The sequence below is a fragment of the Chlorocebus sabaeus genome, chromosome 2, assembly GCF_047675955.1.
Source record: "Chlorocebus sabaeus isolate Y175 chromosome 2, mChlSab1.0.hap1, whole genome shotgun sequence".
NCBI lineage: Eukaryota > Metazoa > Chordata > Mammalia > Primates > Cercopithecidae > Chlorocebus > Chlorocebus sabaeus.
Window position 1 is genome coordinate 21261691 of NC_132905.1, and position 13576 is coordinate 21275266.

At 43.3% G+C, this 13576-nt stretch overlaps 1 protein-coding gene across 15 annotated transcripts in view; it reads left to right on the top strand.

The window, feature by feature from the left end:
- Positions 1-13576, top strand: part of PTPRT (protein tyrosine phosphatase receptor type T) — a 1114373-nt gene that overhangs the window by 290844 nt on the left and 809953 nt on the right. For all 15 annotated transcript variants that reach the window (XM_008017080.3, XM_037983051.2, XM_037983053.2 and 12 more), the window contains exon 2: positions 9717-9842. In XM_008017080.3, the coding sequence (XP_008015271.3) occupies positions 9717-9842 (126 nt within the window). The remainder of the gene's footprint in view (positions 1-9716; positions 9843-13576) is intronic.

Consider the following 13576-nt stretch of genomic DNA (forward strand, 5'->3'; position numbering starts at 1 on the left):
TTCTCCTGTGTCAGCCTCCCGAGTAGCTGGAATTACAGCATGCACCACCACGCCTGACTAATTTTGTATTTTTAGTAGAGACAGGGTTTCACCACGTTGGCCAGGCTGGTCTCGAACTCTGACCTCAGGAGATCCGCCTGCCTCAGCCTCCCAAAGTGCTGGAATTACAGGCTTGAGCCACCATACCTGGCACCATCTTGATTTCTTAATTTTAAAGAAGAGATTCTACATTTTAGTGTTGCATGGGGCACTCCAAATTTTGTAGCTGGATCTATCTTGGAGATCACCTTCATTGTCAGACCTTCTGGCCAAGAAAGAAGCCCATGATTGGAGTCTTGGCTCTGTCCCTGATCTGACATTGAATGCATCGTCCACTCCTGCCTCAGTTTCCTTATCTTTAAAGTGGGAATACTCCTTACCAATGAAGAACACAAGCTTGTAGTATAGGTGAAGTGTTTAATGAAATCTAAAGAGTTATAGTTCTTTACTCAATCTCTTATCCATAGGGCTAGGAGACAATGGGAGACATATTCCTCCCTCTGGTTCCCAGAGACAGGAAGAAATATTCTGCAATTGAGTCTTTGGAGGAGAGGGTCAGTAGCACATGGCATACATTCAAATGGCGATACACGGGACTGTGTTAAAATTCAGTGACTGCTAAAATTGGGAATTTTTATGTCATTAAAGAGAAGTCAGCCAACTATAGCCTACCAGCCAAATCTGGGTGTTCACTGGTTTTTATATAGCCTAGAAGTAAAGAATGGTTTTTACATTTTTAAATGGTTAGGAATCATAAGAAGAATACTATTTTGGGACATGTGAAAGTCATATGAAATGCAATGTGCAGTGCTAATAAATAAAGTTTTATTAGAACACAGTCATGCCCATTCTTTTTGTATTGTTTCTGTGCAACAATAATATTGTTGAGTGCTAGTGACAGAGAACGTGTGGCCCGCTGTGATGATTGGGATTCTAAGACAGCCACCAAGATTCCTGCCCTCTCTGGTATACATCCTGTGTACTTCCCACTCCTTGCGTGGACTGTGCATGTAATGGATTTCACTGTCTTGATTAGCTTATCTTAGTGAATGACAAAAGTGAAGGAATTTTGCAGATGTCTCCCAATGTGACTATGTTTGGAGACAAGGCCTGTAAGAAGGTTAATGAGGTTATATGCATGAGGCCTTAATTCCACTGGGCTGGGAAGATGCACCAGAATACATAGGCACCAAGGAAAGGTGGTGTGAGGACACAGTGAGAAGGCGGCCATCCGCAAGCCAGGAAGCAATACCTCACCTGACCCTGCCCGACTTTGGTCTGAGATTCCTGGCCTCCAGAATTGTGCAAAAATAAATTTCTATTGTTTAAGTCACACAGTTTGTGGCATTTTTTTATGGCAGCCCTAGCAGGCGAATACAACCTGCAAAGCTGAAGATATTTACTATCTAGTCCTTTATAGATAAAGTTTAACAACCCCCCAGTTAAAAAATAATAACTGCTTTGACCACATTATTCTTCTGTGCCCTGTAACCATTTATCCTTTGCTATGTCTTGAATCTGTCTGAATAGCTCACAGGTGTGAGCTCTTCACATACCAGCGATTACTATGTGAGGCCCTACCACCCTCTGTTTCCTGCATGTGCCTTCCTTCCTGACTTTAAGCTCCCTACTCCATTTCTTCTCCTCCCCATAACACTATGGCCTCCGTTATGAGGTAAAGGGGCAGAGCCTGCCCTCTATGCCTGGTCCTCCAGAATTGCAGATTGGCATCCTGGGCCTGGGCAGTGATTGGGGGCAGAAGGCATGCAGACTGGCTGAATGCCATTTTGCAGTGATTGGGGAAGAACTATGCAGCCACTTATTTCCCTCAACGGGTTCCTTTCGAGGTCAAAGTTACCTTTTCAGTTCATCACCATGGCAACCTAGTATAATGGGTAGGTGCATAGACTGAGCAAGTCTGGATTCAAAGCCACACTTTGCCACCTGTTTTTCGTGTGATCTTGGGATAGTTTTTTTTTTTTTTTTTTTTTTTTTTTTTTTTTTTTAACCTTTCTGTGCCTTAGTTTTTTGTCTACACAATTGGGACTAATGATCGTACCCATCTCATGGGGTTATGGGTTATTGTGATAATTAAATGAGTTACTATTGGTGAACACTGAGAACAGTGCTGGGCATGAACATGGTTATCGTGACTATCTCTCAGATCTAGTTGGGATTTGTGTCTGCTCAGTAGCTTTCTGTCCCCATCTCTTTGACCTTTCTTTGTGATTACTTGGCCCTTGCAAACCCTCATCGAGCTCTGCTCACAGTTTTCTCCTCAGCAGTCTCAGCTGTCATTCTGGTCCTGTCACGAATACTCTCATTTCTCCTTGAATGACTTCTCTACCTGTCCATGGTCTCACCTTACTCTTCTCCATTTCCTGGTGGCCTTATGGCACTTCCTTCGATCAACCTTGGACTTCCCTTCTTTCTCTGGATTCAGAATCTCCATTTGTGTTGGCCTTTCATGTGATCAGAACAAATGTTCTTAAAGGGTCCAGCCTGACTTCTGAGCTCTTGGCTCCTACTCCCCTTCAAGGCCTCCCCTGGGTTCACTGTGGCCCCCAGGAGAAGCCTGATGGCAGTGGATGAGAGCTTTCTCTGTGGGCCCCAGCCTGGCTCGTCTACATGAGTGGAGGTCCTTTTTAATATATTCAGACATTCACAGAACAATAAAGTACAAGCACGTACTATGGGACAGACTCTGAGGAAAGAGACCCTTGTGGCATGTCCCTGTTGCTATGGAGCTTTAGTTGGAGGGACACAGTCCTGTGGTCTCAGTCCCTTCCCCCACCTCAGGGTCCCCAGTGCTGATGTCTCCCCCAAGAATCATGAGAATGTATGTGGAGTGAGCTACGAGGACTTTCAGCGCCAGCTGTGGATCAGGGAGCGGGTGTTTCTGCATATCCTCATCCATGGCAGATCACCTTAATCTCTGGTCCTGTTCATCAAAATGATGAGCTCTACCGAAAGTAGTGCCTACCATGGAGGGCAAGTAAAGGCAGTTTTCCACCTTTTTTATGTTTAGCCCAGTTTTCTTTTTTCTTTTCTTTTCCTTTTTTTTTTTTTTTTTTTTTTTTTTTTAAACTTAGCTCCACTGCTGGATATTAAAAGAACATCTTTCTATTCTGGAAGCATCAGGGTGAGACCAGATTCTGTGAACACACAGAGTGTTCAAAAGAGTGCTGGGCTGGAGCAATGGAAAGTACCCAGGCTTTGGTACCATCCAGTCTAGGGCTCCCATCTTGGCTTCATTCCTTCATATGGGTGAGTTTGAGACATCATCTATAAAATGGTACCATCAAAATGGCAAGGCTTGTGGTGAGGGTTTTATACTGTAGGTAAAGCCTCCATACATTCAACTGTCAATAAAAGATGGTGTTACTATTAGTACTGCTGTATGTGATGTCACTGTTTTTTCCTTGCTGGGTAAGTTCCTTAGGAGCTCTGATGACAAGTTTCCATTTATACAAAGAAGAAAGCAATACTTCTCTCTTAGAGCAAGGATTGGCAAACTGTAGCCCCTGGGCAAATCTAGGCTGTCACCTCTTGTAAATAAAGTTTTACTGGAACACAGCCACACTCATTTATTTCAGTATTTTTGCATGGCAATGTTAAAACTGAGTAGTTGTGACAGAGGCTGTGTGACTACAAAGCTGAAAATATTTACTGTCTAGTCTTTTATGGAAAATGTTTGCTGACCCCTGTCTTAGAGAGTGGTGGTGTTAGAGTCACCTATATCTACATTAATATACATACAGATACACACATACACCTACATAGTTCAAATACAGTGCCTGGCACACAGTGGAAGCCCAACAAATCTTTTAGTTCCTCTACAAAACTTAATTCTGCTCAAGAATACACAGGATCATATCTAAGAAATGCAGAGGAAGACACATTTATATTTTTATTGAATTCTATTCCTCTCTCATTTTCAAAAGAAGAGCTCATGTTTTTTAAAAAAATTCTGATTGACACCATAAACTTTATTTATGCTTTAATGTATCCTAAAGTATGTATCCTGCACTATTTTTACTTCCCTTACAGATGCTGATATGCTATACATTACCAAACCCAAATAGATTTTCAAAATCCAATTTCCTTGCTACAGTTTTCCATTTCTCTGTTGGCTTTTTATGTCTGATTCACATCAGAGCATCTGGGGCCATTGCCACATTTTGACCTCAGCCTGCCGGGAAATAGCTCCTCTGGGCAGGTGCTGGGTCCTTGGCCAGTGGCTGCACTTCCCTGTCCTCCCCCAATTATGTGGATCTTCACCAAACTTCAGCTGAGCCCAGCTCCTGGGGTGGGGGTAGGTTTTTTGGGGTTTCCTTCCTCCTAAAAATGATTGTGGTAAGGTTGAGATCACTTAAATGATGTCACCTGCTTTTCAAACCCGAATGAGGTTAGCATCCAAATGAGGGTCTTTGGGGACTGTATTAGTCCGTTTTCACACTGCTGATAAAGACATACCCAAGACTTCGTAATTTACAAAAACGCAGGTTTAATGGACTCACAGTTCCATGTGACTAGGGAAGCAGCACAGTAATGGCGGAAGGTGAAAGGCACATCTTACATGGTGGCAGACAAGCATGAGAGCCAAGCAAAAGGGGAAACCCCTTATAAAATCATCAGATCTTGCGAGACTTATTCACCTCCATGAGAACCCGCCCCTATGATTCAATTATCTCCCACCAGGCCCCTCCCACAACACGTGGGAATTATGGGAGCTACAATTCAGGATGAGATTTGAGTGGGGACACAGCCAAACCATATCAGGGACTCTCTGGAACCATAAATATCCCCTAAGTAGTCTGCCATAAACACCTGCAGCAATGTTTGGGGCCTTTGTGTGTGTATCAGGTGTTATGGCCATTAGGAATTGCGCCAAGACAGATAGATGTTACTGGGTTTAAATGTTTTCTGTTCTTGGTCTAGGGGAAGCTTGGTTTTAATTTCTCCTCCTCCTCTTGGTGGTTCTCAGTGGCATGGCACCCTAGCGGGTACTTGTGCTGACTGCATGGGTCTGTATCTCTGTGGTTCCTGAGAGTTCCGGTTCTTTCTGAATCTCTGGAATTCATCATTGTTACAAGTGGAAGGTTCATTGCAATTATCTTGTTCAGCCCCTTGCCTTGCACAGCAGAAAATGAAGGCTCAAAAAAAGGGAAGGGATGTGAGCCCAAGAGTTTGTACCCAGATGGCAGTGTCAGTTGCTACTGGGTTATATAGACTTGAGTTCATAGCTACTCTATTTATCAATGTGGGAGACAGAAAACTAAGAAAGGTTGCCTAGAAATACATATTAGGTATATTTTCTCCCCTGAATAGTTCTTAAAACTTACCTTTGAGTCAAGTCAGACCAATAGGGAGTGGGTATCCAGACTGCATTGCGTTGGACCCCAATGAGTTTTACTGAATTGTATGTTTAGGTGATGCTATCAATTTATATTGAGAATGATTATGAGAAACAGTCTCATGAAATTGGCCATTCACCCCCTTGTGTGGATGTTGTTTCATTATGGGATATGGGGTTTCTGTTATGAGTATTCCTGCAGAGAAGTTCTTGTCTGATCCAAGCACCTGAAATGGTTATCATTTCCCTGAGCAATTTGGCTTTTATTATATAAACACAGAGTTTCCAGTACCTCCCCAGGTTTTGCTTTTTTTCTATTGGGTGTCAGAAGCTCCAAGTTAAATATGTAACCCCCTTTAAGTAGAGGAACACGTGGAAAATCGCAGCATAGATTTGTGGCTCCCTCCTTCTGTCCTGCTTTTCTTTCTTTTCCTGTCCTCAATTTGATTTTTGTCATCATGCAGTATTTCCTGCTTCTGTGTTTAACCTGCTGCTTTGGTTGGACCAGTGACCAGTTAGGCAGCATTTCTTGAAATTCTCTGCTTTCCTGGGAGCCCAGGGGCTCCATGGAAAAATCACCAACTGTGTGTTGCTGGGATTCAGACGTGTATGAGTGATAAAAGTGCGGAACCGGAGCCTGTTTCTAGAAACTCTTCTGTAGGAGGGACATGAAGGTCCCCATAAGTGACCTTAAGGTCCCCATTTTCTGTCCTGAATGCATATGTCATCCCATAAGTGATGACAAATCCTGGCAGAGTGGAATAGAATTGACAGTGGGGCCTGAATATTCTGAAGAAATAGTGGCTCAAGATAGAGTGCATAGCTGCTTTTAAATTCACTCTAAGTGAGCTCTTCTGCAGAGGCAAAGAAAGGACTGTGGTTTGAAAATAAAAATTGGGTCACTGGGGTCCAAGGCCTGCTGCTGTGGAACCCTAGTTTCAAAGAACAGACTGTAAGAAGGGAAAAGCATTTGCTTACCTGCTGCAGATTGAAGTGACCAACAGAGCTCAGCAGAGGGGAGAAGCAAGGTGGTTCAGTGAGTGGCTGTGAAGCGAAGGTACATCCCTAGTCCTTAGAGGGCCAGGACCTGTCAGCAGTAAGCTCAGGATCAGCTGAGCAGTCTACCTACAGTTAAGCAGAGGCAGGGAGGTGAGGGGTGAGCAATGGATCCAACGGACTAGAGGCAATTATTAATGTGACCTTGCCTGGGATCTGTAACCTGCGATGCCTAGAGGTATAGCTGTGAGCCCTCTTAAATCTTATCTAGAAGAAGGAAGATAATTTGGTTAACTAAACCATCAACTAAAATAATAACTCTTTTTTTTTTAGCATCAAATATGCTTGCAATGGAAAGCATATTTTCCATTGCATCTTCAGTGTATATTTGCATGCTTATCTTTCAGTCTATTCTGCAAACTTTGTGAGGGTAAGGATCATATCTATCAATTCTGTGCCATGTCCTGAGCCCATTAAAAAAAACTTTGTTGAATGTTTCTAGAATAAGTGAAGGAGTAGATTTGAATGGAGATTCCCAACCACCTTGGAAGTTCTTTATCTGCCTGGTCCCTCTCATTACCTTATAAGTGAAAGACCTTGTCCTTAGTTTAGGGGAATAATTCTCTCTCTGGTCTGTTAGAATGGGCATGGGCTCTACAGCTATGTTACCATGGATTTAATATTGGCTCCAACACTTTCCTTCCATGTTGTCTGAGCAGGTCATTTATCCCCCCAGTGCATCAATTCCCTTAGATTTAAAGTTGAGATAAAATGTACCTCACATGATTTGTGAGGATTACGTGAAAACTAATGAGATAGCATATATAATCAGTGTCGAATATATTGCCTGACACAGAGCAAGTCCTTGGGAGAATATGCTGCTGCTTTCTTTCTTTAGATCACTGTGTTGAGGTATGACACACTTCATATATTAGTCAGATTGTACAAAGCTCTATGGTGCTAACAATTAAACCCTAAGATCTCAGTGGCATATGGCAAGCAAAGTTTATATTTTGCTCCTGAAAAGTTGAATGCTAATATTCCTGGTCAGGTGATTCTCTGGGTGGCTTTCCTCTACAGAGTGGAGATACTTACTGGGATGCTGTCTTAATCCATTTTGGCTGCTACAACAAAATGCCTTAGACTGGGTTATTTAAACAATAGAAAGTTATTGCTCATCGTTCTGAGGGCTGGCAAGTTCAAGATCAAGGTGATAGCAGATTTGGTACCTGGTAAAGGTCCATTCCTTATAGATGTCACCTTCTATGAGTCCTCACATGGCAGAAGGGGTGAACAATCTGCCTAGGGCATCTTTTATCCGGGCATGATGTCATTCCTGAGAACAGAGCCCTCACAATCCTTTGGAAGCATCTCCCAAAGGCTCCACTTCTTGATACTATTACATTGGGGATTAGGTTTCGGCATATGAATTTCAGGGCAACACACACATTTGGACCATAGTAGTTGCTGAAATCCAGCTCTTCTGGGTGTCCATATCCAACAGGAAAGGAAAGTGGAGAAAGTGTTTTCTATTACAGGTTTTCTTCCATGGTGTTTGGACTGTATTAGATCTCAAATTCGTCAACAGGATGTCCACCACTGCTGCTTATCCAGAGGAAATCTCAGGTCTGGGGTGCAGAGAAAGAATTTGGTTCTTTTCAGCTGATGGAGGCAATTGTGTGATGTTAATGAGCCTACAGACATGGGCCAGGCTAGTGTGGGATGAATTGAATAAAGCCATGTTTGGTTATTTTCTTAGTCCATTTCGGCTGCTATAACAAAATACCGTGACTGAGTGGCTTAGAAACAGCAGAAATGGATTTCTCCCAGTCCTGGGCACTAGGAGGTATAAGATCGAGACGCTGGCAGATTCAGCATCTGGTGAGGGTCCAGCTCCTGCTTCTTTGATGGCAGCTTCTCCTTGTGTCCTCACATGGTGGAAGGGGTGAGATAACTCTCTGTGGTCTCTTTATAAGGGCACTAGTCCCAGTCCCAGTCCCAATCACATGGACTCTGCCTTCATGTCCTCATCACCTCCCAAAGGCCATGTGTCCTAATACTGTCACTTTGGGGGTTGAAATGAATTTTGTGGGCTTTCAGACATTTAATCTGTAACAGACATTGGTTCTCTGTGGGGTGGGAAACCTATGAGTGTTTAAAGGAGGAAGATGGTGATGTGATGCACCCTCTGAACATTAAGGAGTCAAGAAAGGAGCATTAGAAAAGATGGATTGGAGTGTGAAACAGGTCTGGGAGACCAGCCAGGAGCTGCTGTAGAACTCAGTCCCAGTGCTACCTCCCTGCATTTGTGTCCCCTGCAGGCTCAACTCAGAATGCCATTCGTCCTGCCCTCTGCCCTTGGAGATGCCCCTACCCTTCAAAGCCCTATTCACTTCTCCTCCACTTCTTCTGCTTTCTCCTTCAGAATATAAGGGGATCCTATTTCTCTGGACAAACCAGCGTTTCCTAGTTGGAGCCTCCACTGTACACCCCACATGTCTCTCAATGTCACCTTGATGGGACTTACAGCCCAGAGCATATGCTCAGTGAATCCTTGTCAACAGCAAATGAATATAACTTATTGTCAAATGGTGGATGGCTTGACCTTTAAAGTTAAAGGGAGAAGCTTCAAACATGATCAACATTGACTTTATTATCTTCCAGGTGCATGATTGTCTACTTTCTTACCAATTCAATTCTCACACCATGAAAAATGATTTTTCAGACTGCTTTTTACAGAGAAACAGGTGGGCATTGAGAAAGTATTCTGTGGCAGTTACTTTTCGCATGTTATTCCGTTTAATCCTCATGTATTTCTGTAAGGTTGGACATTTCCCTCTGTATCACAGGTGAGGAAACGGAGACGCTCAGGTATGAAGCATCTGGCCTGAACTCACGCAACCTTGTGAAGGTGATGGCTGTCTAGTTTTGCCAGACTCGGAAGTGAGTGCTCCTTCTGCTGCCTCACAGCCTCTCTCCGTGCTGCACAAAGCAATTACGGAGGCATGCCCCGGCATTCATTTTTCCTACTTAGAATAACACGCTGCTGTTTACTTTCTCAGGAAGGAAGATTAAAATCAATGTAACTAGCCTTATTAACTTTTCTAAATACGGGGGCCTGCAGATGCCAGTGCCTTTCCTGAGAGCACCAAAGCAAATATAAAAATCCAATTTGCTCGTCCATATATACATATATATATGTATATATAAAGAAAATCTCCCGAGTTTAAAATTCAAAGCTGTAAATGAAGAGCCGACGAGACAGAGGTAATGAACCAAGCCTCAGACACAGGAATGTATTTACCCCTATCTCTTTTGTCTGCAGGTGGCTGTTCCTTTGATGAGCACTACAGCAACTGTGGTTATAGTGTGGCTCTAGGGACCAATGGGTTCACCTGGGAGCAGATTAACACATGGGAGAAACCAATGCTGGACCAGGCGGTGCCCACAGGTATGAGATCCATCATGTTTGGGGCTGTAATGGGGATGGCTAGATTTTATCATGAATCATGGAGAGAAGAACTCACTTACACATAGAGTGCTCTGAGATGGCAATTGATAGCTCTGTAGGTAGTGAGTTCCCCACACTCAAGAGGTGTTCAAGCCAAGACTGAATGAATTCTTCAGGATTTGGTACTAGTCACATGTCACCTGGATTCAGCATTTCTTTTAGCTTTGAGATTCTAAGCTTTAGCTACAAGTAGGGTATCACTGGGTTTTGCTTAGGAGCCTGATGATAGTGGCATGTCAGGGAAAGAAAGAGCTTCTGAAGAATTTGAGGTCACTCCTCTTCTTCCAGACCACATAGACATAGGGTGTATATAGGAAACTTCAACAGTCAGACTATTATAAGGTTGTATTAATTTTATTATTATTATTATTATATATTATCATATTGTTATCTATTATTATGTGTTATATTATTTACATATATTTTATATATTTAGGGAGACTTCTACAGATTATTATAAGTTTATATTATATATTACACATTATATTATATACATTATGTAGTATATATTATATCATTTACATATATATTTAGGGATACTTCCACAGATTTTTATAAGGTTATATTATTATATAACATATTACATATTACTATATTATTATTATATATTATAAGGTTAACATCCTGACATTCTAAATATCAACCTTTTATCCTTAACTGGTGGGGCTGAAGACCTAGTGTGAATTCTTAATGGATACCTGCATGGGGCAGGCCTGTGATTACACCTGATGTGTTTCAGGGGAAGTACCTGAAGGAGGTCTACTCAGAGAGAACACTTAGACTCGAAATGTGGGTTATACCTGCGTAAGGTGCACCTTGAAGAGGCTCACCTGGTGATAGAAGCCAGGAAGAGTTGCCACTCTGAGAAAGTGAAGCTCACTTCTCTGAATAATCACATATCCCGGCTACAGTTGTAAAGACAACTGCTTGTTGGAGAAGGGAGGCCATTTTCTACAGTTTCTCCCTGACCAAAGGCTCCCTTGCTTTAACCCACACCTGTCTTGGTTTTCACCAGTCCCCCAGGTGTTCTTTCTCAGTCTCCCCTGTCAGTGCACTCTGGCCATGGAGTCTTAAGAGTTCTTTCAGGCTTACTCGGTGTTCTTTCCATGGCTGGCCTCAACCACTCCCATGGCTTCAGATACCACCTCTGTGCTGGTGATTCTGACATTTATGCCTCCAGCCTAGATGTCTCTTAGGAATTTTACACCTACACAGCCCACTGCCAGCTGCCATGTCATCTTGGCTACCTCTGGAGAATGGGGTTTTCCAGGATGCCACTCAACTGGGAGCAAAGAAGATGCTCAGAGATGCCCAGGTGAGGGTGAGGGTGTGACCTCATTCACTTTGAGTCTGGCTGCAAAGCAGGAGGCACTGGATGGTTATGGATAGCTCCTATTAAGGGCATTAATTGTGTAAATTTCTCACAAGTGTTGTTACAAGCCTTAGGTATAATAAGGTTGGGCTGTGGTACAAAATTGAGCATTTTAGATCTGGTGGGACCTTACTTTGAATGAGCAAAGTCATCAACAGGTGTGTGCGTGTGCGTGCCTATTAGTAAGACAGTGTGGAACAACCTCTGTCGCCCAATCATGCTGACTTTATCAAAAGTACTGCCTAGTTAGATGGTAGAATCACCCACCCCATTAGGCACCCCAAGAATCCAAGACACCTCTGCTTAAACGTATAACATCTGCTCTACTCTTCATGGCCCTCTTTGATAGTGGCCAAATAAACCTGGATGTTATAGTGTGTATACGTGTGTGTATACATGTGTGTATGTGTGTGTGTATGGGGATGTGGGTGTGTGTGTATGGGGGTGTATGGGTGTGGTGTGTGTGCATGCCTCTACTGGTATAGGTATGTGTGTGTATGTGTATGGAGGTGTATTGGTGTATGTGCGTATGCATGTCTATGGGTGTGTGTGTGTATGGGGGTGTATATGTGTCTGCATATGGGAGTGTAAGGGTGTATGTGTATGGGTGTGCATTTATGGAGGGTGTGTGTGCATGTGTATGGGTGTGTGTGTGTGTGTATGGGGGTGTATGGGTGTGTTGTGTGTGCATGCCTGTGTATTGGGGGTGTGTGTGTATGGAGGTATATTGGTATATGTGTGTATGCATGTCTATGAGTGTGTATGTGGGGGATGTGTGTGTGCATATGGGGGTGTAAGGGGTGTGTATGGGCATGTGTGCATGTGTATGGGTGTGTGTATGGGAGTGTATGGGGGTGTGGGTGTGCATGTGTATGGGTGTGTATGTATGGGTGTGTGTGTATGGGTGTGTGTGTATGGGGGTGTATGTGTGTGTATGGAGGGTGTGTATGCATGTGTATGGGAGCATATGGGTATCTGTGTGTATGGAAGTGTACATGTCGGGGGGGATGTACAGGAGGTGTGTGTTTGTGTGCATATGTGTGTGTATGGGGGTGTGTGTGTTCATATATGCTCTTTCTCCTCATCTTTAGTCCACTTAAAGCCCTGTAACATGTTGTAGGCTGTCCAAGCTCAACATCTCCAAAACCGAACTCTTGATTTACCCATTTCCCCTTCCCTGTCTACTCACTTTCCACTGTTCCTTGACTCCAGAAAGCTCACTTCACCCTACTGGTACTGATTCAGAAACCCGGGGGCCATGTTTCTCTTTGTTCTCTCTCTTACCTGCGTTTCCAGCCAATCGCTTCACTCTGCCATTTTACTGCCTAAGTATATCTTGGGTCTGCCCAAGCCTCTCCATCTGTGCCACCACTGCCCTGGTGAACACAGCCATTGTCTGTTTCCTGGGTCAGTGGAAAACTTTCTAACAGGCTCCTTGACTTAACTCTTTTGACTTTAATCCATTCTCCAAACAGATGTCCGAGAGATTATTCTAGAATATAAGCATATTCAGGTTACTTCTTTTCTTCCTTGTCTCTACGCAGCTTCTGTTTTAGGCCTTTCTGAAGCTTCTCATTGCTCCAGGAAAGACCAAAGCCCTGTTGTGGACTCCAAGGCTCTGAGGGCTGATCCTCCCTAAACCTCCAAATCATCATGATGCTCTACATCCCACTGTGCTCACTTTACACTGGCTTCTGCCAATTGCCAGAATGTTCTGACTCTCTCCTGCCTCGGGAACTCACATAAGATTGGCATCCTCCATGGAGCCTTTCCCCCACCCGCTGTCTTGTGCGTCCTCTTCATGTCTCAGTCTGGGTCAGCTCTCTTTGTAATGGTTCCCATTGCACCTTGCACTTTTCCTTAGTACCACGCATCACAGCAGGGGTTGTTCATCCAATGCATGTTTTACTCCCAGATGAGAAGTTCCATGTGAATGGGGACCATGAGAATCTTGTTCACAACTTTATCTTCAGTGTCTGATGCAGGACATCAGACATCCTATGTACTAAATTAGCAGTTTGTTGGATGGATGTGTGGATGGGCAAATAGTCTTTATTAGGTGTTTTTATTAACAAAGAAATGAATGAAAAAAACATTATTACAGACCTTTAGGTGCTCTACTAACTGATCACGTATTTTCCTCTTTGTTACTATCCTTCCCATTTTACAGATCAGAAAAGCAAGTTCTAAGAAGCTGAGTAAAAGTGTGTCTTTTTGCTCATGCTACTCTCTGTCCCCAAAGACATGGCTTTTGCTTCTAATCTTAATTTTCTCAGCCCCTCATTACGGCAGAGTGTCATTT